The following is an 18,119-nucleotide window of genomic DNA, read 5'->3' on the forward strand; positions in this document are numbered from 1 at the left end:
TAGAAGGCCTCCGCAGATCGTGCACGGACTCGGATCGTGCACACCCTTGTGGCTTTCGTACACTGAATTTTAAACAAAAATATCTTGCTGAATATGGGTTCAATTGAGGCCGTGCTTGCTGCGTTGGAGTTGCAGGAGTCTCCGAATTACTCTGCAACTGCTGCTGAGTTCAATATTGATCGTACAACGCTATCGCGGCGACATCGAGGCCTCACCACCTCGAAGGCGGTTGGTAACGAAACTCGCAGATTTCTCAGCGACAATCAAGAGTTACAACTCATCAAATATATCAACCATCTTTGCGACCACGGGATACCTCCTACGCCTCAGATATTGCGTAATTTCGCTGCAGAACTTGGTGGAAGACTGCCCTCAAAAAACTGGCCTTCGAGATTCGTCAAACGCCATCGAACGAAGCTGAAATCAATCTACCTAGAAGGCTTTGATCTAAGGCGCAAAAAGGCTGAATCTTATACAAATATCAAGCATTATTTTGAGCTGGTAAGTGGCTTCTAGGTATCATGTTCTTATTACTAATTTTAACCAGATTGCTGCAAAAATCAAACAATATGATGTCCAGCCACACAACATCTATAATATGGATGAAAAAGGCTTCTTGCTAGGCAAGCTGCAGAAGACGAAGCGAATAGTCTCTAAACAACAGCTTGACAGTGGCAAATTGATTGGATCTGGCCAAGATGGCAATCGCGAGTGGATCACGTTGCTTGCGTGCATCTGTATGGATCACACCTCCCTACCACCAGCAGTTATCTACCAGGCCCAAACAGGCAACCTTCAGGACTCATGGCTTAATGATTACGATCCAGGGAGTCAGTGCGCCTTCTTTGCAAGTAGCCCGAATGGCTGGACGAGCGATAAACTTGGATTCCATTGGTTAACTCGGATTTTTGATGCCAACACTAAGAAGAAAGCACGTCTTGCACGGGATCCACGGCTACTTTTTGTTGACGGGCACGGCAGCCATATAAACATGAAATTCCTTAATTGGTGTGAGCAAAACAACGTTTTAGTGGCACTATATCCACCACATTCCACGCATCGATTGCAGCCCCTGGATGTCTCCGTATTTGGGCCTCTGGCTAACTTCTACTCCCAAAACCTTGATGAATGGATCCTAAGGACTAGCGGCCTTTCTCATCTATCAAAACGAGAGTTTTGGAGTTTGTTTTACCCTGCATTTCAGGCTTCCTTTACAGAAGAGAATATTGAATCTGGATTTCGCAAAACAGGGCTCTCTCCACTAGACGCGGAAGCTGTCTTGCAGCAGATCAAACAGAGGCCTACTAGCAGCAGTGACTCAGCTAAATCTAGCCTCTCTGACATAGATTTGAGCAAAATTCGCCATGCTACATGTCAGGGTGCGAAGCAAGGTGCGAATGAGGTTATTACTAAGTCGCTATTGCCAAAACTGATTGATCGAGCGGAGCGCGCAGAAGCTGAGAACCAGCTTCTTAAATCACGTTTAGCAGCTGCTGAGTCGACTATTCAGCTTGAGAAGAAGCGCCATAAGCGTGGCAACCCATTATTCAACAATCTGTTTGAGATTACGGAAGGCGAACCGATGTTCTTTAGTCCTGCGAAGATCACGGCTGCACGGGAGAAGCAGGAGGAGCAGGAACGCACTCAACAAGAAGCTACAGCACAGAAAGCTGAATCTAAGATTCAGAAACGGCTTCTAAAAGAGGCAGCGCAACAACATGCAGCTAATAAGAAGGCTGAACGGCAGAAAGAGAAGTTACGCAGAGAGGCCACACGCGAGGAAGAGAAGCAGGAAAAGAAGGCCATAAAGCAACTACAGCAGAAGTCTAAACAGGCCTCAAAACAGCGCACACGTAACAATAAAACAGCTCCAAAGAAGCCTCCAGAGAAGCAATTATCGCAGCAGCAGGATATTGTTGAGATCTCATCAGATGAAGGCGTTGGATCGAGTTCTACGGTTGCGCGACCTCGCCGCAAACAGCGGCTGCCAAAACACCTCCAACATGAAGATATCCAGATAGAACCATTTGCGTAGATATAATTAATAAGACTACCAAGTTTCGTAACAATTAATATTGTTGTTGTTAAGATATTTGTTAATAATTTGTGGAGGGAGAAATTGCGGCTCCGACCGTGCACGATCTGCGACCGTGCACGGTCTGCGAAGGCCTTCTATGCGCAAAGAATAATATGCCCTAATCCTACTAACAGTCTATAAAACATGCTATGCAAAGCTAAAGGATAGGAAGATTGATTAAAACTGCGCTAGTTACTCTTAGAAGAGCATAAAACTTATAAAACAATACAGGTCTAGTAAGCTATTATATAAGCACGTTAGCTTCTATTAAAATTAGGCTGACTAGGGTGTTAAGCGTTTTAGAAAGTTGCAAACACTAACAGGTTTATATCTATATGTATCATTAGTGTTTGTTATAAGATAGGTAATGTGTTTTACAAGCGAGTCGCCAGTACAAGCGAGTCGCCAGTACAAGCGAGTCGCCAGGCCCACCAACTTCGTGCACTATCTCAACTATCAACCTTCATGGCTCAACTATGTAATACTCAATCAAGCTATCACGAAGCAGATTTAATTCTTACCATCTCCTCTATTGAAAAGAAGCAAATTAAAAGTGCTAGCTGTGCTGCCCAAATGTATAATGTCTCTCGATCAACGCTGCGTGACCGACGCGCCGGGAAGCCTCTACGACATGATTGCCAGCTCAACTCAAAGAAGCTCACTGAGCTAGAAGAGGAAGTGATTGTTACAAATATACTTGACCTAGATCAACGTGGATTTGCACCTACATATGTAGCTGTACGTGATATGGCCAACAATCTGCTAGCTGTGTACGGCGCAGACCATGTTAGCATCCACTGGCCACACAACTTCGTCAAGCATACAGACAGTCTTACAACACATTTTAATTGGCCGTACGATAGGCAGAGGGCTCTATGTGAGGATCCTAAGTTAATTAAGAGCTGGTTCAAGCTGGTAGAGTAGACAAAGGCCAAGTATGGCATCTGTGATGAGGACGTCTACAACTTCGATGAGGCTGGCTTTATGATGGGCAAGATCACTACTCAGCTCATTGTAACAGGGTTAGAGAGGAGAGGCCGGCCAAAGGCTATCCAGCCAGGCAATCGTGAATGGGTAACGGTCATCCAAGGAATCAACGCTGCTGGCTGGGCTATCCCACCATTCATTATCTTTGCTGGCCAACAGCATCTCTCTGCCTGGTACGAGGAAGCTGATATCCCATGTGACTGGGCAATCGCTGTTAGTGACAATGGCTGGATGAACAATGAGCTAGGAGTTGAGTGGCTAAAGCACTTCAATGCTCATACCAAGACTCGTGTTGTAGGTGCTCGTCGTCTGCTCATCCTTGATGGCCACGAGAGCTACCACTCCCTTGAGTTTCAAGAATTCTGCAAGGAGAACAATATCTACATGCTGTGCATGCCAGCTCACTCATCTCATCTGCTCCAGCCTCTGGACATTGGCTGCTTCGTGCCATTGAAGCACGTATACAGCCATGAGATTGAGGCTCTGATCCGCCACCATATCAACCACATTACGAAGCTTGAGTTTCTGCCAGCCTTCAAGGCAGCCTTTAATCAATCATTTACATCAACCAACATCTGCTCAGCCTTTCGAGGTGCAGGCCTAGTTCCTCTCCAGCCAGACATTGTTCTGTCAAAGCTTGATGTGTAGCTCTGTACGCCTACTCCTCCAGCTACCCTAGTAGAGACTCTCTGGAAGGCTCGAACACCAAGCAACATACATGAGCTTGAGGCTCAATCAACGCTAATATGTGATCACGTTCGGCAGCACAAGAGCTCATCACCAGCCTCAATCATTGAGGTGATTGATCAGCTCAAGAAGGGGGCTAAAGTAATGATGCTCTCAGCTGAGCTAATGTACGATCGGATTGCTAGCCTTGAGAGAGCTAATGAGGTAGCTATAAAGTGGAGACAGCGCAAAAAGAAGCGGATCCAGAAACATGGAGTCTTAACAAAGGGAGCAGGAGAGGATATACTAGCTCAACAAGAGATTGAGGAGCAGATTGCTCGTGAACAGCGTCAAGGTGGTACACGATCAGGTCTTAGCCGCCAGGCTCTGGCGTGATGTACAAAGTGCAGAGAGCCTGGGCACAACTCACGTACTTGCAAAAAAGATTCTTTAGATACTGCTTGATCTATTTTATTAATATCTCTATATTATCTTATAACGTGGTTGAGTTGTATGGCTATAGAGGTGCACGAAGTTGGTGGGCCTGGCGACTCGCTTGTACTGGCGACTCGCTTGTAAAACACGTTATTCTAGATACACATTTATAACCTATCCCTGACGCTAGGGGTTAGCCCCTAGGGAGCAAGTCTTTCTGCACATGCCTTCCCCACCTTGTGCTTGGTAGCCGACAAGCGCATTCTTATGAAGCGCTGAGACGTGGTGTGTTGTCTGCTGATGAGGCTTCCAGGCTCTCCACAGTCTGGACTGATGGTTGCAACGACGAGTCATTCGACGTGCGGCTCTGCTGGAAGGCCGAAGACTGCAATCCTATTTTTTTTTACCTGATGCGTTCGAACGGATCTTTCCATCCTCCAGCAAGCCCCGAGGCTCGCAATTCGCCCAGCCACTGCCACACTTCGTATACAGAGGCACGTTTGGAGTACCAATTATTTCCTCCCTAAGGAAGAATGTTGGACACCTGAGGAGCCAGAGCCAAGCTACATCCACGATGCTCGCCATTTTATTGTTTTGCGGACCGGTCGAGTACGGGGCCAATCAGACCACGGCCACCCTCGCTAGGCTTCGGCTGCCTTTCCTGATTTGTGTGTGGCGCAGTGACTCGTCCAATCATCGGATACGCCATGTTTTTAGGACCCTGCAGTGACAACCAGACCACCACCACCGCGGCAAAGCAGTTCGTATCCAGCAACCGCCATCTGGGTCTGGAGCTCAGCCGCAGGGCTCCATTATTGTGCCCATGATATACCCCCGTGTCTCCCCACAGCCTGATGGCTTCCTCTCCTTTCGACTCTCCCAAAGGCCTCAGGTTCTGGATTCGGTAGGACGATATGCGTCGCTCAGCCTTCATGCTCACGGCCATGGGCGCCGTAGCTGGTGCCGTAGTAGCTCCCTTTCCGACACCAGCAGCGAAACTGCACGAAAGACAAGATGGTTCCGTGGCACCATTACCGGTACCGACGGGGCTCGGGACAGATCCAGCGGCTAGTTCGAAACTCACACGTACTTTCGCCTACTTCTCGGGGGGACAGACGGAGGGGGTTGTGCTCTGTGAGTAATTGATTTTTTTTCATATGCGAAGCCATTGCGACCAAACATCAGGCATGGATTGGGAACTAACAAGGTCCTCTCATAGGGGCTCCATTTACCTACAGACCGGATGACTATACCTTCACATCCTCTGGCCAGTTCTGGAGGGGTTGCTCAAAGACTTACTATCAAACTGTCGGCACCAGTGTCTCAGCCGGTGAGTCGCTTGCGCATTATTGAGCAATGCTCAAAGAAACTCACGGTTTTTAGACACAGAATGCCCGCTCTTCACTACATGTTCAGACGGTTGGTTGAAGTGGTCGACAAAATCGGTCTTCTGGTAATTGACAGTCCTATCCTACTCGACCGACATCGTGGGGTCTCACACAATCACAGTGTCCAAGCCGGCTCTTCATGCTATACCGACCTGCTTTACGAAACCTACGGAGCTACAGATGCCCTCTCCTGGCTCTACTGCAACACTGCGAGCACTGACGTGGTAACTGCGTACCGCACGCAACCTCCTGCGAGTAAGTTGCATATTCTTCGTAGTTTTCCCATGCACCGGATTCTATACTGATTCAAAACTCAGACGTACCCGCAACCACTACCAATCCATCCACCTCAATCAACTCCCCTTCCTCCACCCAGACAGGGCCAACATCCACCACCTCCACCACCTCCACATCCACCCCACCACCAGAGCCCAAACCCAAGAACAACGCCGGCATCATCGCCGGCAGCGTCGTCGGCGGCGTCGCCGTCATCGCCCTCGCCGCAGTCGCCATCTTCTACATCCTGCGCCGCGGCCGCAACACCAATGCCGGCGACGCCTCTGCCGCAGGCGCTGCTGCCGCCGCCGCCCCACCAACGTATCCCGAGTACCAGGCCGAGAAGCCCCCGGCGCAGGGCGGCGCCGAAGGTTATTACGCGCCTCCTACGCAGGGAGAGTACAATCCGCATACGTCTGGGATTTATAGCGTGGGGAGCACGAGTCCGACGATTCAGAGTGCGGTTCCCGCGTATGAGCCGTATGCGCAGGGGCAGGGGCAGGGGCAGCATGTGCAGAGGAATGAGTTGCCGTCGTAGGAGGAGGGAATTGACGAGAATATGCGTTATTGGAATGAGTGTGGAGGGTTGGTGAAGAAGATGCGTTGAGATTCGAATGGCTGTGGAGTGATGATATTCTGTGAGACGTGTCAATCGCATGTTGTAGCCCGTTGGGGAGTTGATTTGTGAACGGGAGAATTTCTCGGATTGCATGGATATTTGGGATATGGAAAGGATTGGGCAGATGGGTATGTGGAATGCTAGGGACGTAGGATTGGGCTAGGCGGGGTTTAGCTGCTTATAATGATATCCACGCCTTGTTATGCCTATGTCTTTGATCACTGTAGTGCACTTTCAGTTGCGCAGATGATCAATCGGCGGTTAGCTAAATAATAGGAAGTTAGTATCAGAGGTATGGGTACTAGCGTTTACGAGTGAGTCTTCAGGATTCCTCTAGTTTTGCTATTCCTTTGTCGCTTTCCCCCAAGCCCACTGTCTACCCCCTCGCTCTATTCTAATATCTGCCTGAGAGATTTGTGCGGTGGGCTAGGAATAATTGTCTATAAAGATAGATACCCTTACCATCCAGGGGAATTAACATGAACCTTGCAACCCGATCGAGTTAAACGGTATTCTAACTCTTGATTTCTCTTCATCAACAGGGCGATTTTCTTACTGTTTTACATCGTGTTGCGGCGTAGCTTACTAGTTTTCTCGTCTGTGTTTGTAATTATGCGGCTAAGGGTGGAGTGTGCTAGTATAAGATTAGGGTATAGTCGTTGTTTGGAGTAGTTTGGAGTTAGATATACCCTAGAGGACTGTACCGACATCTTAGACTAGTTCAGGTCTACGGAATGGGTGCAGGTGCCTGCATATACACATACGCAGCGGTACGGTACAATACGTCATGGACTGATTACTTCGTTGCTGGTGGATAGATGTCGGGCGGACAACGTAGTGCCGGGGAGGCATAAGAGTCACCGTGGGACGAGTTTCCGTAACCTGTTAGCAACTCGTCACCGCTACTGAAGCAAACGGGTTCCTTTCGCCTTCACCGACACAGAGTGAGAGAGTGCTTCTTGGCGGGTTACTACCTATAGTCTCTTATCTCGCGCTCTTCAATAAAGTTTACCTGCTTCCTTACTACTTTCGCAACTTCGCATTCTCCCCCCTCCCCCTCCCCCCCCCTCTTCAAAAAATCTCTTTCTCTCTCTGTCCCTCTCTCTCTCTCTCTGTCTCTCTCTCTCTCTCCCCCAGTTCCAATACTGCTCCACAAACAAGGCACCATGACGGAGACGAATGAATCCATCAACGAGCGCGTCCGCGACCTAACGATGCTGTCTACGCGTGCTGGACTAGAGCGCCTAACGAAAAGCATCCGGAACGGCGAGGAAGTGATGGCCGAGCTGGAGGACATCCAGGCCATCTTGTTTCCCGAAGGCACGGAGCCGCCACTCGCCATCATCCCGTTACTTGAAGAGGAGATCGTAGGTACCCCTTCCCCCGTCGATGTCGACCCTAGCCAGAGCATTGGAAAAAAACTGACGATATGCTAGGGTATTTGCACGAAGCTGGCTGCCGCGATGGTCCTGGTGGAGTTGGTCAAGGAGATGCGACCCCAGCTCTTGGAGAAGCCGCGTGGCGAGGTATGGAAGTCGCTGGACGAGAAGACGGGGAGATTGGCTCGGTCGTTTTGCGAGACGCTGGATTCCCTCACGATGGTTTCGCGCAGGTTGACCGCTGCGATCAAGAAGTCGAAGTGTTATGAGATTGCCATGGCGAATAAGCGGGCCGAGGAGACTGGGGAGACTGGGGAGACTGGGGAGACTGAGGAGGCTGAGGAGACTGAGGAGACTGGGGAGACTGGGGAGACTGGGGAGACTGGGGAGTAAAGTATATGGAGGGAAATGACCAGGTGGATGAAACGAGACGGAAATTCATCTGCCTCGGGGTGGTTTTGACTGATACATTGAGGACAGTAGGGAAGGCATAGCTCACTGAATACAACTGCTTCTCCCGTGGTAATGTGCAACAGACCGTTGCAATCATAGAGAGAGCCTCCCTTAGGAGTATTAGGAGTATCATCCTCAGTCCAATGGAAATCCCCATGTATGTAACACCTGGCTATACTTCCGCCATCTCCTTGATCACCTTCTCCAAATTCTTAATATCATGCGCAAACCTCCCCAGGAACAACCCATCCACCCCATCTTTAATCCTCCCAAACGTCCCCGGCCCCGCACTTCCCCCATACACTATCCTCACCAACCCCTTCCTCTGCCCAACCATCTCCCGTATCGCCTTCGTAACATGCACCACATGATCCGGATCCGCCGGCTCTTGCGCTCCAATCGCCCACACAGGCTCATACGCGAAAACAATCTCCTGCTCCTCCGGCACGGCCCTCAGCACCGCCTCGACCTGCACCCGGCACTCCTGTATCGCCTGCCCCACGGCCGCAGACGCAACACTCCCATGCGTCGTCTCCCCCACGCACACGAGCGGCACCATCCCATGCCTACTCACCGCCTTGGCCTTCCGCGCAACCACCTCGTCCGTCTCGCCAAACAGCGCTCTCCGCTCCGCATGCCCGATTTCCACTATCCTGACCCCGACCTCGGCCAGCGCCGCGGGACTCACTTCGCCCGTGTATGCGCCGCGGTCTTCCCAGTGTGTGTCTTGCGCGCCGAGCTTGATGTGTGAGGGGCCGAGGATGGCGGCGCAGGGGTGGAGGGAGAGGAAGTCTGGGATGAGGAAGAGGTCGATGCGGGCGTTGAAGGCGAGGGGGTCGAGCTGGAGGAGGCCCCAGGTGTAGGAGAAGGTTTGCTGGAGGGAGAAGTACATTTTTGTGGAGACGCCGACGAGGCGGCGGGGGGGTTCGGGGGAGGCCATTGTGCAGTTTGGTGAAGGACTTGGGAGGGGAGGAGAAGCTGGGGATTAATGGTAAGTTTGAGGTTGGTTGGGGGTTTGGTGAGGTTTATGGGAGTAGTGACGGAATGTGGTTGGGGTTACTGGATGGGGTATTCCGCATTTACTAGTCGCTGTCAGTATAAGCATGCCTTAATGTTGCGACTAATGGAAAGATAGATCTCATTCCATAGCTAGATTCATGTTCTAGTTGGTCCTATCAGTTTTTAGATGGGAACGATTAGATGAGCTAAAGTTTTATAGATCGTGGACAAAGTAGGTCCCAATTCCTATTACGACCAGTCAAAAGTCACCGAAGCCTGCCACTGAAAGCGTTGCAAGGAATTCTTGGGTCATTCCGTTTCCGGACTTACTGTACTATTATTCCGGCATAACTACACGTACACGTTTCCCTATGAACTTTTGTAACATATATGGGTTCATGAGGGTGAAAGGGATCAAAGTAAGCACTGTAACAGAGAAATCTTTGGCATTCCTTGAGACTCGTAACCAGTTCCAACCCACCAGAGAAGCCAGATATCTTGTCCCACCCCAAAAGCGAATGTCAGAACCTTCTCGTCTACCCGGAGTTTGTATATTGGTGTGCTGGACGGAGTATCCGGGGAGTTTCCCGGATTCCTCATTGGTGAAAAGCGCCGACCGTCGGAGTGCGAGCGGTCAGCGCCCCGCCAAAAGTTTCCAGCACCTTGGCATTCGATGGTTTCGGTCATGAACAACGCAGTGCTACCCATCTTTTCCTCCCCCCTAACAAACACCCTCATTCTTCCGGTCGCACTCACAAGCATCATTTACCTGCCATTGTAGTGGTACATGCAGCGGCATCTCGCGGATCGTTGGGCCCGCGTTCGCTATTTGGGATAGCTAGAGGAGTTTCAGCACAGCGCGGGGTGCGGTGGAGATATACTGAGGGGTGACATCTGGTAATAATAAAAGTAAGCTGCATTTCACTCCGCCCGGGGTGCTTCGGTGCCTGCCGGGGGTATATACTCGAGTCGTTTCCCAGGCACTGATCACGGTTTACAGAAACTCTGGCTACCTACCGTCCTTCACCTCTGTTGTGGACCGTTGAACAGTACTCGCCGCCATGCACATCTCACAGAAGCTCGCCCAGGCGCAGAAGGATGGAAAAACAACCTTCTCTTTCGAGTTCTTTCCGCCCAAGACAGCGCAGGTAGGGCACAATTGGATAGTAACGAGGACTGGGATGGATGCTAAGTCCATAACAGGGCGTCCAGAATCTGTACGATCGCATGGACCGCATGCACGGCTTCGGTCCCCAATTCGTCGACATCACCTGGGGAGCGGGCGGCCGTCTTTCACAGCTAACCTGCGAGATGGTCAAGGTCGCCCAGACTGTGTACGGACTCGAAACATGCATGCACCTGACCTGCACCGACATGGAGAAGTCGAAGCTCGACGACGCGCTGCGCGAGGCATACCAGGCGGGTTGCACCAACATATTGGCACTGAGAGGTGACCCGCCCCGTGAGAAAGAGAAGTGGGAGGCCACGGCTGGAGGGTTCAGATATGCCCGCGACCTGGTAAAATATATCCGCGAGAAATACGGAAACCACTTCGACATTGGCGTGGCGGGATATTCCGAGGGATGCGAGGACAATGACAATGTCGACCAACTCATTGACCACCTCAAGGAGAAAGTCGACGCTGGTGCTACCTTTATTGTGACGCAGATGTTCTACGACACCGACATATTCCTGGATTGGGTGCGTAAGGTCCGAGCGAAGGGGATTACAATCCCAATAATTCCTGGAATCATGCCCATCCATACCTATGCTGCCTTCATGCGCCGCGCCAACTGGACGAAGTGCCATATTCCTCCTAAGTGGCTTGAGGCTCTCGAGCCGATCAAGAACGACGATGTCGAGGTCCGTGAGGTCGGTAAGGTCTTGGTCGCGGATATGTGCCGAAGGCTGATCGCCGGAGGTATCACGCATCTGCACTTGTAGGTACCCGCCTTGATCGGAGAGAGACATGCTGACCTGCATAGCTACACGATGAACTTGGCGCAGGCGACTCGCATGGTGCTGGAAGAACTTGACCTGCTTCCCGACGTTGAAAGTCCGCTCGAGAGACCCCTCCCCTGGAGACCTTCGCTTGGCCTCAACCGCCGCGACGAGAACGTACGGCCTATATTCTGGCGTAACAGGAACCGCTCGTATGTGGCTCGGACCCAAGACTGGGACGAGTTCCCCAACGGCCGTTGGGGTGACTCTCGGTCGCCCGCTTTTGGTGAATTGGATGCGTACGGTATAGGCCTTAAAGGCACTAACGAGCAGAATATCAAGCTTTGGGGTTCACCGACTTCCGTCAAAGACATCTCGGACGTCTTCGTCCGTTATATGAGCGGTAAACTCGAGTCGTTGCCTTGGAGCGAGCAGCCCATTACCAAAGAAGCCGAGAGCATCCAGCAGGATCTCATCGATCTCAACAGGCGTGGTTTCCTCACCATCAACTCCCAACCAGCTGTAAATGGCGCCAAGTCCTCCGATCCGGTCTTTGGCTGGGGTCCGCGGAATGGTTATGTCTACCAGAAGGCATACCTGGAGGTCCTTATCTCCCCGGAACTCATCGCCGAGGTTATAACTAGGATCGAGCGAGATCCGGACCTGACGTACTATGCCGTCAATAAAAACGGAGAGCTGAAGACCAATTCGCCGGCTGGTCCGAACGCTGTCACCTGGGGCGTGTTCCCCGGAAAGGAGATTGTGCAGCCCACTATCGTCGAGACGGTCAGCTTCCTCGCATGGAAGGATGAATTCTTCAGGTTGGGCCAGGACTGGGCGAACTGCCACTCCTCTGTGAGCCCGTCTCGCTATGTCATTGAGGATCTGATGGATACCTGGTACTTGGTGAACATCGGTGAGTACCTGAATCTCAAGCCGGCCCGACCGTGGTGCTAACGGAACAGTCCACAACGATTTCCATGTCACTCATGGCATCTTCCATCTCTTTGACGGCCTTCAAGTTCCCAACATGGACAAACCTCTGCACAGCACCGGCACCGTCAACGGCCAGGCCAATGGCGAATCCAAGGAGGAGGTCAACGGCGCCAACACTGAAGAGAAGTCCAAGACTCAGGCTGCCGCAGAGGCCTTAAAGTCTGCTGCTTCAGCCCTCTCCAACGGCCTCAACGGCGTCACGGTGTCAGCAAACTAATGTTTTTGACGAATTACGATCTTACTGCATTCAACACGGAAGACCGGTCTCATTCACGGCGTTTGGTTTCCTGCTTCGTTTGCTCAGCGCGGGAAAATCCACTTTCAACAGTAATTTTTTTTAACAATATTTCTTCTTACGGATTTACCTTCCCGATCCCACTTTGGGTCGGCGATGTGCATCTGCACAAAAAGATGGATAGCATAGACAAGGCATCGGGGAAGACGTCGTTTTCAACCTGACGACTAATGAGATGACGATGGCCGGAAAAAGTAGAGGATAGCGGATTTTTTGATGTTCGACAGATTCGAAAGATACCCGACTGGCGCCCTCAACGGCCTGGTTACCAAATAATAGTTTCTATCATTTGGCTTTTCTCGTTGGCGATGGGATGTGGTGTTAATACTGCCCCTCATTGATTTCCTCGGTACGGAAATAACCTTCAATCTCCGGATGTGATGATCTCATCTATGTTATATCAAATGGCTTTGAGGAACAGTGCTCCATGAGCATGACTAGTGAACCGTAGCATTGGCGAAGCTTGATGCCCTCTGTAGTTCGGCACTTGAAATCCACGGCCTCGTTCAGGTCGATCCAGTCCCCATCCCGTGTGGTCTGCCTCCACCTGCCTCCACATACCCTCGGTACCCGTGGTCCCACAAACACAGGGAGCAACCACCTCCTTCGAAACCCACAGTTCTCTGCATGTTACCCAAGCAATAGACAAAACCTCTCGAGCCCATATCGACCTTACTCCACGAAACACACCATGACGGACGCCACCACGCACCCATTAAGCGGCCTCTGGAAGCCGACCCAACTCCAAAAGCTGTACTACGGCCCAGACAGCGTCTCCCAACACCTCACCTCGTGCCTGCCGACGCCGCAAAGCAAAGCCTTCATCATCACGGGGACCTCGCTCGCCACCAAGACGCCGCTGGTCGAGCAAGTCGAATCCCTCCTGGCGGACCGGCACGCGGGTACTTTTTCCAAAATCGGCGAGCACGCGCCCGTCGCCCAACTCGATGAAGCCACCAAGATTATAGAAGGGGATAGCAGCGTCGACACGGTGATCAGCATCGGCGGCGGCAGCCCCATCGACAGCGCGAAGGCGATATCGTACCGCCTGCACTCGAAGAGCGGGAAATGGCTGTACCACATTGCGATCCCGACGACGCTGTCGGCGTCCGAGTGCACGATGATGGCCGGATTCACGGAAGCCAACGGCGTCAAGACGGGGATCCGGGCGCCCGAATTGGTGCCCCACGTCGTGCTCTACGACTCCCGGTTCGCAATATACACCCCCGAGAGACTGTGGCTTAGTACGGGAATGCGCGCGCTCGATCACGCCGTCGAGCTGCTGTATCATCCCACGGCGACGGAGATGCCGGCGAAGTGGCTCACGCTGCAGGCGGCGGCGAGTTTGTTTGAGAATCTGCCAAAGTATAAGAGGGAGCCGAGAGATGAGGATGTCGTTACGCGGTTGCAGCTCGCGGCGTTTGCGAGTCTGGGGTTCCTGGGGACGAATATGAGGGGTGGGTTGGGGTTGAGTCATGGGTTGGGGTATGCGTTGGGGAGTCCGTATGGGATTCCTCATGGGATTACTTCTTGTTTGACTCTTGGAAGCGTGGTGAAGCTCAAGGCGGGGGAGAAGGAGGCGGCGGCGGAGATTGCGAGGTTGTTGCCTTTCTTGGGGGAGGCGAGGAGTGGGGATGATGAGAGGGATGCGGGTGTTGTTGGGGAGAGGATTGAACAGCTTGTGAGGGAGTTGGGGTTGGAGTGTGGGTTGGGGGATTATGGGGTCGGGAGGGAGGAGATTGAGGTCATTACGAAGAGGGCGACGGGTGTGGAGGATGGGGAGGTTTTTGAGAGGGTGAGGGGGTTGGTGGAAGGGTTGTTTTGACTGCACTCGTGATTATCATGACAGTGCGAAAGGCAAGGGGAGGCTTTGAAATGTTGAGGTTTGTTTGGTGATTGCGTTGTAGGTCCCGATTTGACGGGTAGCATGGCGGTCGTGAAAACTGGCTAGGATATGATATGTGGGTTGACCGGGTAGATGGGTAGATATATTGACGGAGGGTCTCTGTACTGTAGTATATATGAGATGGTAATCCCAGTCCCTACAATCCGCCTCCCTCCAAGGTAATATTAATCATGGCTCGTGCGCGATGCCCATTCAAATGTTCTTTCCAAACTCCTGCTTCACCACCTCTTCACCTATCTTCTTCCTGTTCCTTACGATGGCCTGTCTTCATATACTCGTGCTGCCCGTGAAGGACAGACTGGCTGAACCGGAGCCGCGGAGGCTTCTTGCGATTCTTCCCAGCTGAGCGCACCAGTCAGGAACCTCAACCGTGGTGAAGCATACATGGTATACACATATGGGTCTCCGGAGTGTCATATGTCATGGCGCGCAGTAGGTGGGATGTCGTCGCTGGCCGTGCCGTGTTCATCACCCAGCGCGAGCTGGTCGGGGCTCAGTCCGATTGAATATGGATCGATATCATCGGTATCGTCGCTAACCCAGTCGGCCTCACTTGTCAAAGTACCTGTCGTCCTCGAGACGGCACCTGAAAGCGTGAATATTCGTCTTATTCACGCTTTGCAAATTGTTGACCCCATCAGCAACAACGAGCGTGGCCGCCGGATCGCCATCACCTATGCATCCATAATTACTACAAACGAATCATCAGCCATTCCTCGAATCCCGCAGCTGCCCATGGAAGACCTACTCATAGAAAGTGCAGTACCACGAATCTTTCCTCTGCAGTACCGAAACAATGTCATGCCCCCCGACCAGAATCGACTGCACGCTTCCATCGATGCTAACCGCGTCAGTCATCAGTCAGCGGGCAAACACACACAAAGCTCGCCTCAATGACGGACGGAAGACGTACAGATTGTTGTCTAGATTCGTGCACGCATCTCGGTACGCGTCGACGGCTACTTCCTGCCAGAAGGCGGGCGCGGCGTACAGGAAGACCTTGATTCGGTCCTCCCGGACGAGATCCTCGGCATCGCCGGGGGCAGCGAGGGCGAGGGTTTGTGTGACGGAGAGCACGAGGGCGGAGATGAGGGCGGAGAAGAACATCATGACGGCATTGCGAGGGGATCAGTGATACGGTCCCCTATGGTGCTAGGATCACGCAAGAGGGGTTGGGAAGAAGCAGGAGAAGGGTGGAGTTGGCATTGTTGATGGGAGCTTTTGACGGGATGACGGTTGGGCTGTTTGTGGGTCTCCTTTTGTGACTGATGATTTGTTGGGTGCCGGGGCACAGCCACTGTGAACGCGCTAGCTGGGCAGGGTACACAGTGATGCTGCATCGCGAACGCCGAAACAAATCTGGAAACAACTCTCAGAATAGAGACCCGGGGTTTCAAGAGGATTTACAGTATGGGAAGCGGTTGGATGCGAGGAGGTTAGTTAAGTTGTTTATATTTGTGGTTTTACATGATAACTAATCGCCTCCTATAGCTCGGTGATGGATGCTTACGAAGCTCCCCTCCGCAAGTCTGCAGCGCTCTGCGTGCTGCATGCCGCTGCTAAATGTTCCCGAGGTCTCTATGAACGGGGCAGACACGGTTACTCAGTGTCTCCACGTCTGGTGCATGCGCCCGTGTAAGCTAGGTCATCACCCTGGGGCAGTTAAGGGGTTCGTTCACCCCTTATCCATGACCCTTCGCGACGAGCACCACAACGGGTACATCATCTGGTTCTCGTGCATACCCCATAAGGCTACTGTGTACTGCATGCTACTGGGCTGTTCCAGTAGCATAGTCTCTCTGACGCCGTTTCCATGGTCTTCTTCTTCGACGAGAAACCAAACCGGGTGCATCATCCAGCTCTTTACGTCGCTGGTGTTGGGAGGGGTGCTCGACGTGCCGGCCTTGTGCGTAGGGATCAGGACTGGTTCTATCGCCCCCTGAACGGTCCCGTTGAGTCGGAGAGGGAATTTTCTAGTCCTGGATTCCTCTGTGTTTCTTCTTCGAGAGGTGGCTGGCATACGATGCCACAATCAACACCACATGTCCGTTGCAGGGCGATGGCGCAAATGGGAGTGCCAATCTTCTGGCTCTTAACTCAAATCTCCCGCACTATTGGCATCATCATCATTGTAGGCCCGCGGAGCCCTTTGGCGGTTCATGGTCAAGCGTTCTTCGTTCCTTTGTAGCGAGAAAGCTTCACCGCGTTTGCCAGTAGACAGCTAAATGCTGGGCCGGTAATGGTTCGGCCGGGCTGACGAGAGGTTCGCGGTTGGATTCCATGTCCGATACTGTCGTACCCGTCACTCCCGTAGTTCCGGTAAGTGTACGCTCGAGGGGCGACACAGGTAACACATAACCGGCATCCAACTCGTGACGGGGTGGCGCGTCTTCGGGAAGTTCGCATAGCACCACCTGCGTAGAAGCTGCCTCAAACACCTTCCTGTCGACGGAGTGCAGTTCCACGGTCCCTTTCTCGAGGTCCGTATCCTTTGGCTTCTTCATCTTCTTCTTCTTCGGCCGCCCGTTGGGATATCTCTGACGATGCTGCTTCAGGAGCAAATGGATAATGATGCAGAAGATGACGAGGAAGACGATGGCGAGGGCGAATCCGAGCATCATCTCCCCCGTCTTCTTGAGCGGTATCGCTTCGGTCGTCCCATTCTGGGTCCCAGAAGGTGAAGGCGTTGGACTCGAGGGCGGCGACGCTGGGCTGTCGTGAATCTTAACGTCCTCTCCACCGCCCATAGCTTGTCACGATAGCGGAGGGGACGTAGTTTAACTCTTGTCAATCGAACTGGCGCACACGCGGGCAAATATCGGAAGCGCTCATGTGGAACGGGATTCGATGCAAGGGCCGCAAACAGAAAATCTGGTGAAAGCCTGGAGGAGGCTGGTGATGGGTAGAGGAACGCAACCCCCGCGAAGAGTGGGAAGCACGAAAGCGCACGACGCCGCTGCTGCTGCTGGACCCCGGATCCCGTCGTCGCAGCTCCATGTCCTTTTGCCAGGATGTATGCAGAGGCTGATATTTATACACAGTACAAGCTGAGGATTCGTTGGATATGGTGTGCGTGCTGTCGGGCCCTAAGCCTCGATTGGCAGGTACCCGTTTCGCGGGTAATCTAATCCTAATCCTTTGGGGTCCGTCTTCTGGCATTCACCCTACCTTTACAGTACTCAGCCAAGGGTCCGGAAGGGCATGATTCCAGATATCTGGGAGACTATTTGACATCTTGACGTCCTTTTCTCTATCTTTGGAGGGCCACCGCTATCCGGGCGAGTTAACCTAGGCCTTTGAAGTGGCAATAATGTAGTGTGTTAACGGAGTTGGTTGTCCCAACAGTTCAGCCGGCCTGGAACATCCTCCCTGCCTGGAACGACACTCCGAAATAACGTGTTCCACCAACCAACGCCCAGCCCCACCCAACGCCCAGTTTCACGAAAACCCCACCAACTTCAAAAAATCCTATCTCCACCACCACACATGATATGGATGCCGCGATTGCAGATTTGGAATCTCTAAAGCTTGGAGAATCTCCTAACTACTCTCATCTTGCTCGAAAACATGGCGTTGATCGAAGTACGTTGTCGCGAAGATGGCGGGGTGTTCAGAAGACCCGACAAGTGGCCAACAATCAACAACAACTACTAAACACTATACAAGAACAAGAGCTTATAAAGTACTTGGATACTCTTTGCG

At 52.2% G+C, this 18,119-nt stretch overlaps 8 protein-coding genes across 8 annotated transcripts; 5 read left to right on the forward strand and 3 right to left on the reverse strand.

The window, feature by feature from the left end:
* Nucleotides 1-1,364: 1,364 nt before the first annotated feature.
* On the forward strand, nucleotides 1,365-2,035 carry EI97DRAFT_440490 (uncharacterized protein; the record flags this gene model as incomplete). Its single annotated transcript, XM_033799635.1, has 2 exons — nucleotides 1,365-1,391; nucleotides 1,511-2,035. The coding sequence occupies 2 exons, from the start codon at nucleotides 1,365-1,367 to the stop codon at nucleotides 2,033-2,035; spliced, it is 552 nt and encodes a 183-aa protein (XP_033656542.1).
* Nucleotides 2,036-4,916: 2,881 nt separating this feature from the next.
* Nucleotides 4,917-6,724, forward strand: EI97DRAFT_465354 (uncharacterized protein). Its single transcript, XM_033801465.1, has 5 exons — nucleotides 4,917-5,299; nucleotides 5,385-5,495; nucleotides 5,549-5,618; nucleotides 5,675-5,808; nucleotides 5,871-6,724. Exons 1-5 carry the CDS (start codon nucleotides 5,080-5,082, stop codon nucleotides 6,365-6,367), a joined length of 1,032 nt encoding a protein of 343 aa, XP_033656543.1. The 5' UTR covers nucleotides 4,917-5,079; the 3' UTR covers nucleotides 6,368-6,724.
* Nucleotides 6,725-7,614: 890 nt separating this feature from the next.
* EI97DRAFT_440492 (uncharacterized protein) lies at nucleotides 7,615-8,220 on the forward strand (the record flags this gene model as incomplete). The annotated part of the gene is made up of 2 exons (XM_033799636.1): nucleotides 7,615-7,815; nucleotides 7,885-8,220. The coding sequence occupies 2 exons, from the start codon at nucleotides 7,615-7,617 to the stop codon at nucleotides 8,218-8,220; spliced, it is 537 nt and encodes a 178-aa protein (XP_033656544.1).
* Nucleotides 8,156-9,462, reverse strand: EI97DRAFT_225045 (Triosephosphate isomerase). The gene has a single exon (XM_033793898.1). The coding sequence runs from the start codon at nucleotides 9,218-9,220 to the stop codon at nucleotides 8,453-8,455; it is 768 nt and encodes a 255-aa protein (XP_033656545.1). The 5' UTR covers nucleotides 9,221-9,462; the 3' UTR covers nucleotides 8,156-8,452.
* Nucleotides 9,463-10,232: 770 nt separating this feature from the next.
* Nucleotides 10,233-12,799, forward strand: EI97DRAFT_431224 (methylenetetrahydrofolate reductase 2). Its single transcript, XM_033797882.1, has 4 exons — nucleotides 10,233-10,427; nucleotides 10,483-11,219; nucleotides 11,265-12,136; nucleotides 12,186-12,799. The coding sequence occupies exons 1-4, from the start codon at nucleotides 10,341-10,343 to the stop codon at nucleotides 12,431-12,433; spliced, it is 1,944 nt and encodes a 647-aa protein (XP_033656546.1). The 5' UTR covers nucleotides 10,233-10,340; the 3' UTR covers nucleotides 12,434-12,799.
* A 141-nt stretch (nucleotides 12,800-12,940) lies between these two features.
* Nucleotides 12,941-14,560, forward strand: EI97DRAFT_431225 (Dehydroquinate synthase-like protein). The gene has a single exon (XM_033797883.1). It carries the CDS (start codon nucleotides 13,203-13,205, stop codon nucleotides 14,334-14,336), a length of 1,134 nt encoding a protein of 377 aa, XP_033656547.1. The 5' UTR covers nucleotides 12,941-13,202; the 3' UTR covers nucleotides 14,337-14,560.
* Nucleotides 14,561-14,966: 406 nt separating this feature from the next.
* EI97DRAFT_456418 (uncharacterized protein) lies at nucleotides 14,967-15,527 on the reverse strand (the record flags this gene model as incomplete). Its single annotated transcript, XM_033800726.1, has 3 exons — nucleotides 14,967-15,108; nucleotides 15,166-15,258; nucleotides 15,331-15,527. 3 exons carry the CDS (start codon nucleotides 15,525-15,527, stop codon nucleotides 14,967-14,969), a joined length of 432 nt encoding a protein of 143 aa, XP_033656548.1.
* Nucleotides 15,528-16,615: 1,088 nt separating this feature from the next.
* On the reverse strand, nucleotides 16,616-17,164 carry EI97DRAFT_440496 (uncharacterized protein; the record flags this gene model as incomplete). Its single annotated transcript, XM_033799637.1, has 1 exon — nucleotides 16,616-17,164. The coding sequence occupies one exon, from the start codon at nucleotides 17,162-17,164 to the stop codon at nucleotides 16,616-16,618; it is 549 nt and encodes a 182-aa protein (XP_033656549.1).
* Nucleotides 17,165-18,119: the final 955 nt, after the last annotated feature.

The sequence above is a fragment of the Westerdykella ornata genome (assembly GCF_010094085.1).
Source record: "Westerdykella ornata strain CBS 379.55 unplaced genomic scaffold EI97scaffold_4, whole genome shotgun sequence".
NCBI lineage: Eukaryota > Fungi > Ascomycota > Dothideomycetes > Pleosporales > Sporormiaceae > Westerdykella > Westerdykella ornata.

Coding starts and splice junctions, on each gene's coding strand:
- EI97DRAFT_431225 (XM_033797883.1), top strand. CDS start 13,203: ATGACGGACGCCACCACGCACCCATTAAGCGGCCTCTGGAAGCCGACC.
- EI97DRAFT_225045 (XM_033793898.1), bottom strand. CDS start 9,220: ATGGCCTCCCCCGAACCCCCCCGCCGCCTCGTCGGCGTCTCCACAAAA.
- EI97DRAFT_465354 (XM_033801465.1), top strand. CDS start 5,080: ATGCGTCGCTCAGCCTTCATGCTCACGGCCATGGGCGCCGTAGCTGGT. Junction 5,619..5,674: donor TCGACAAAATCGGTCTTCTG/GTAATTGACAGT, acceptor ACACAATCACAG/TGTCCAAGCCGGCTCTTCAT. Junction 5,809..5,870: donor CCGCACGCAACCTCCTGCGA/GTAAGTTGCATA, acceptor TTCAAAACTCAG/ACGTACCCGCAACCACTACC.
- EI97DRAFT_431224 (XM_033797882.1), top strand. CDS start 10,341: ATGCACATCTCACAGAAGCTCGCCCAGGCGCAGAAGGATGGAAAAACA. Junction 10,428..10,482: donor TTCCGCCCAAGACAGCGCAG/GTAGGGCACAAT, acceptor AGTCCATAACAG/GGCGTCCAGAATCTGTACGA. Junction 11,220..11,264: donor GGTATCACGCATCTGCACTT/GTAGGTACCCGC, acceptor TGACCTGCATAG/CTACACGATGAACTTGGCGC.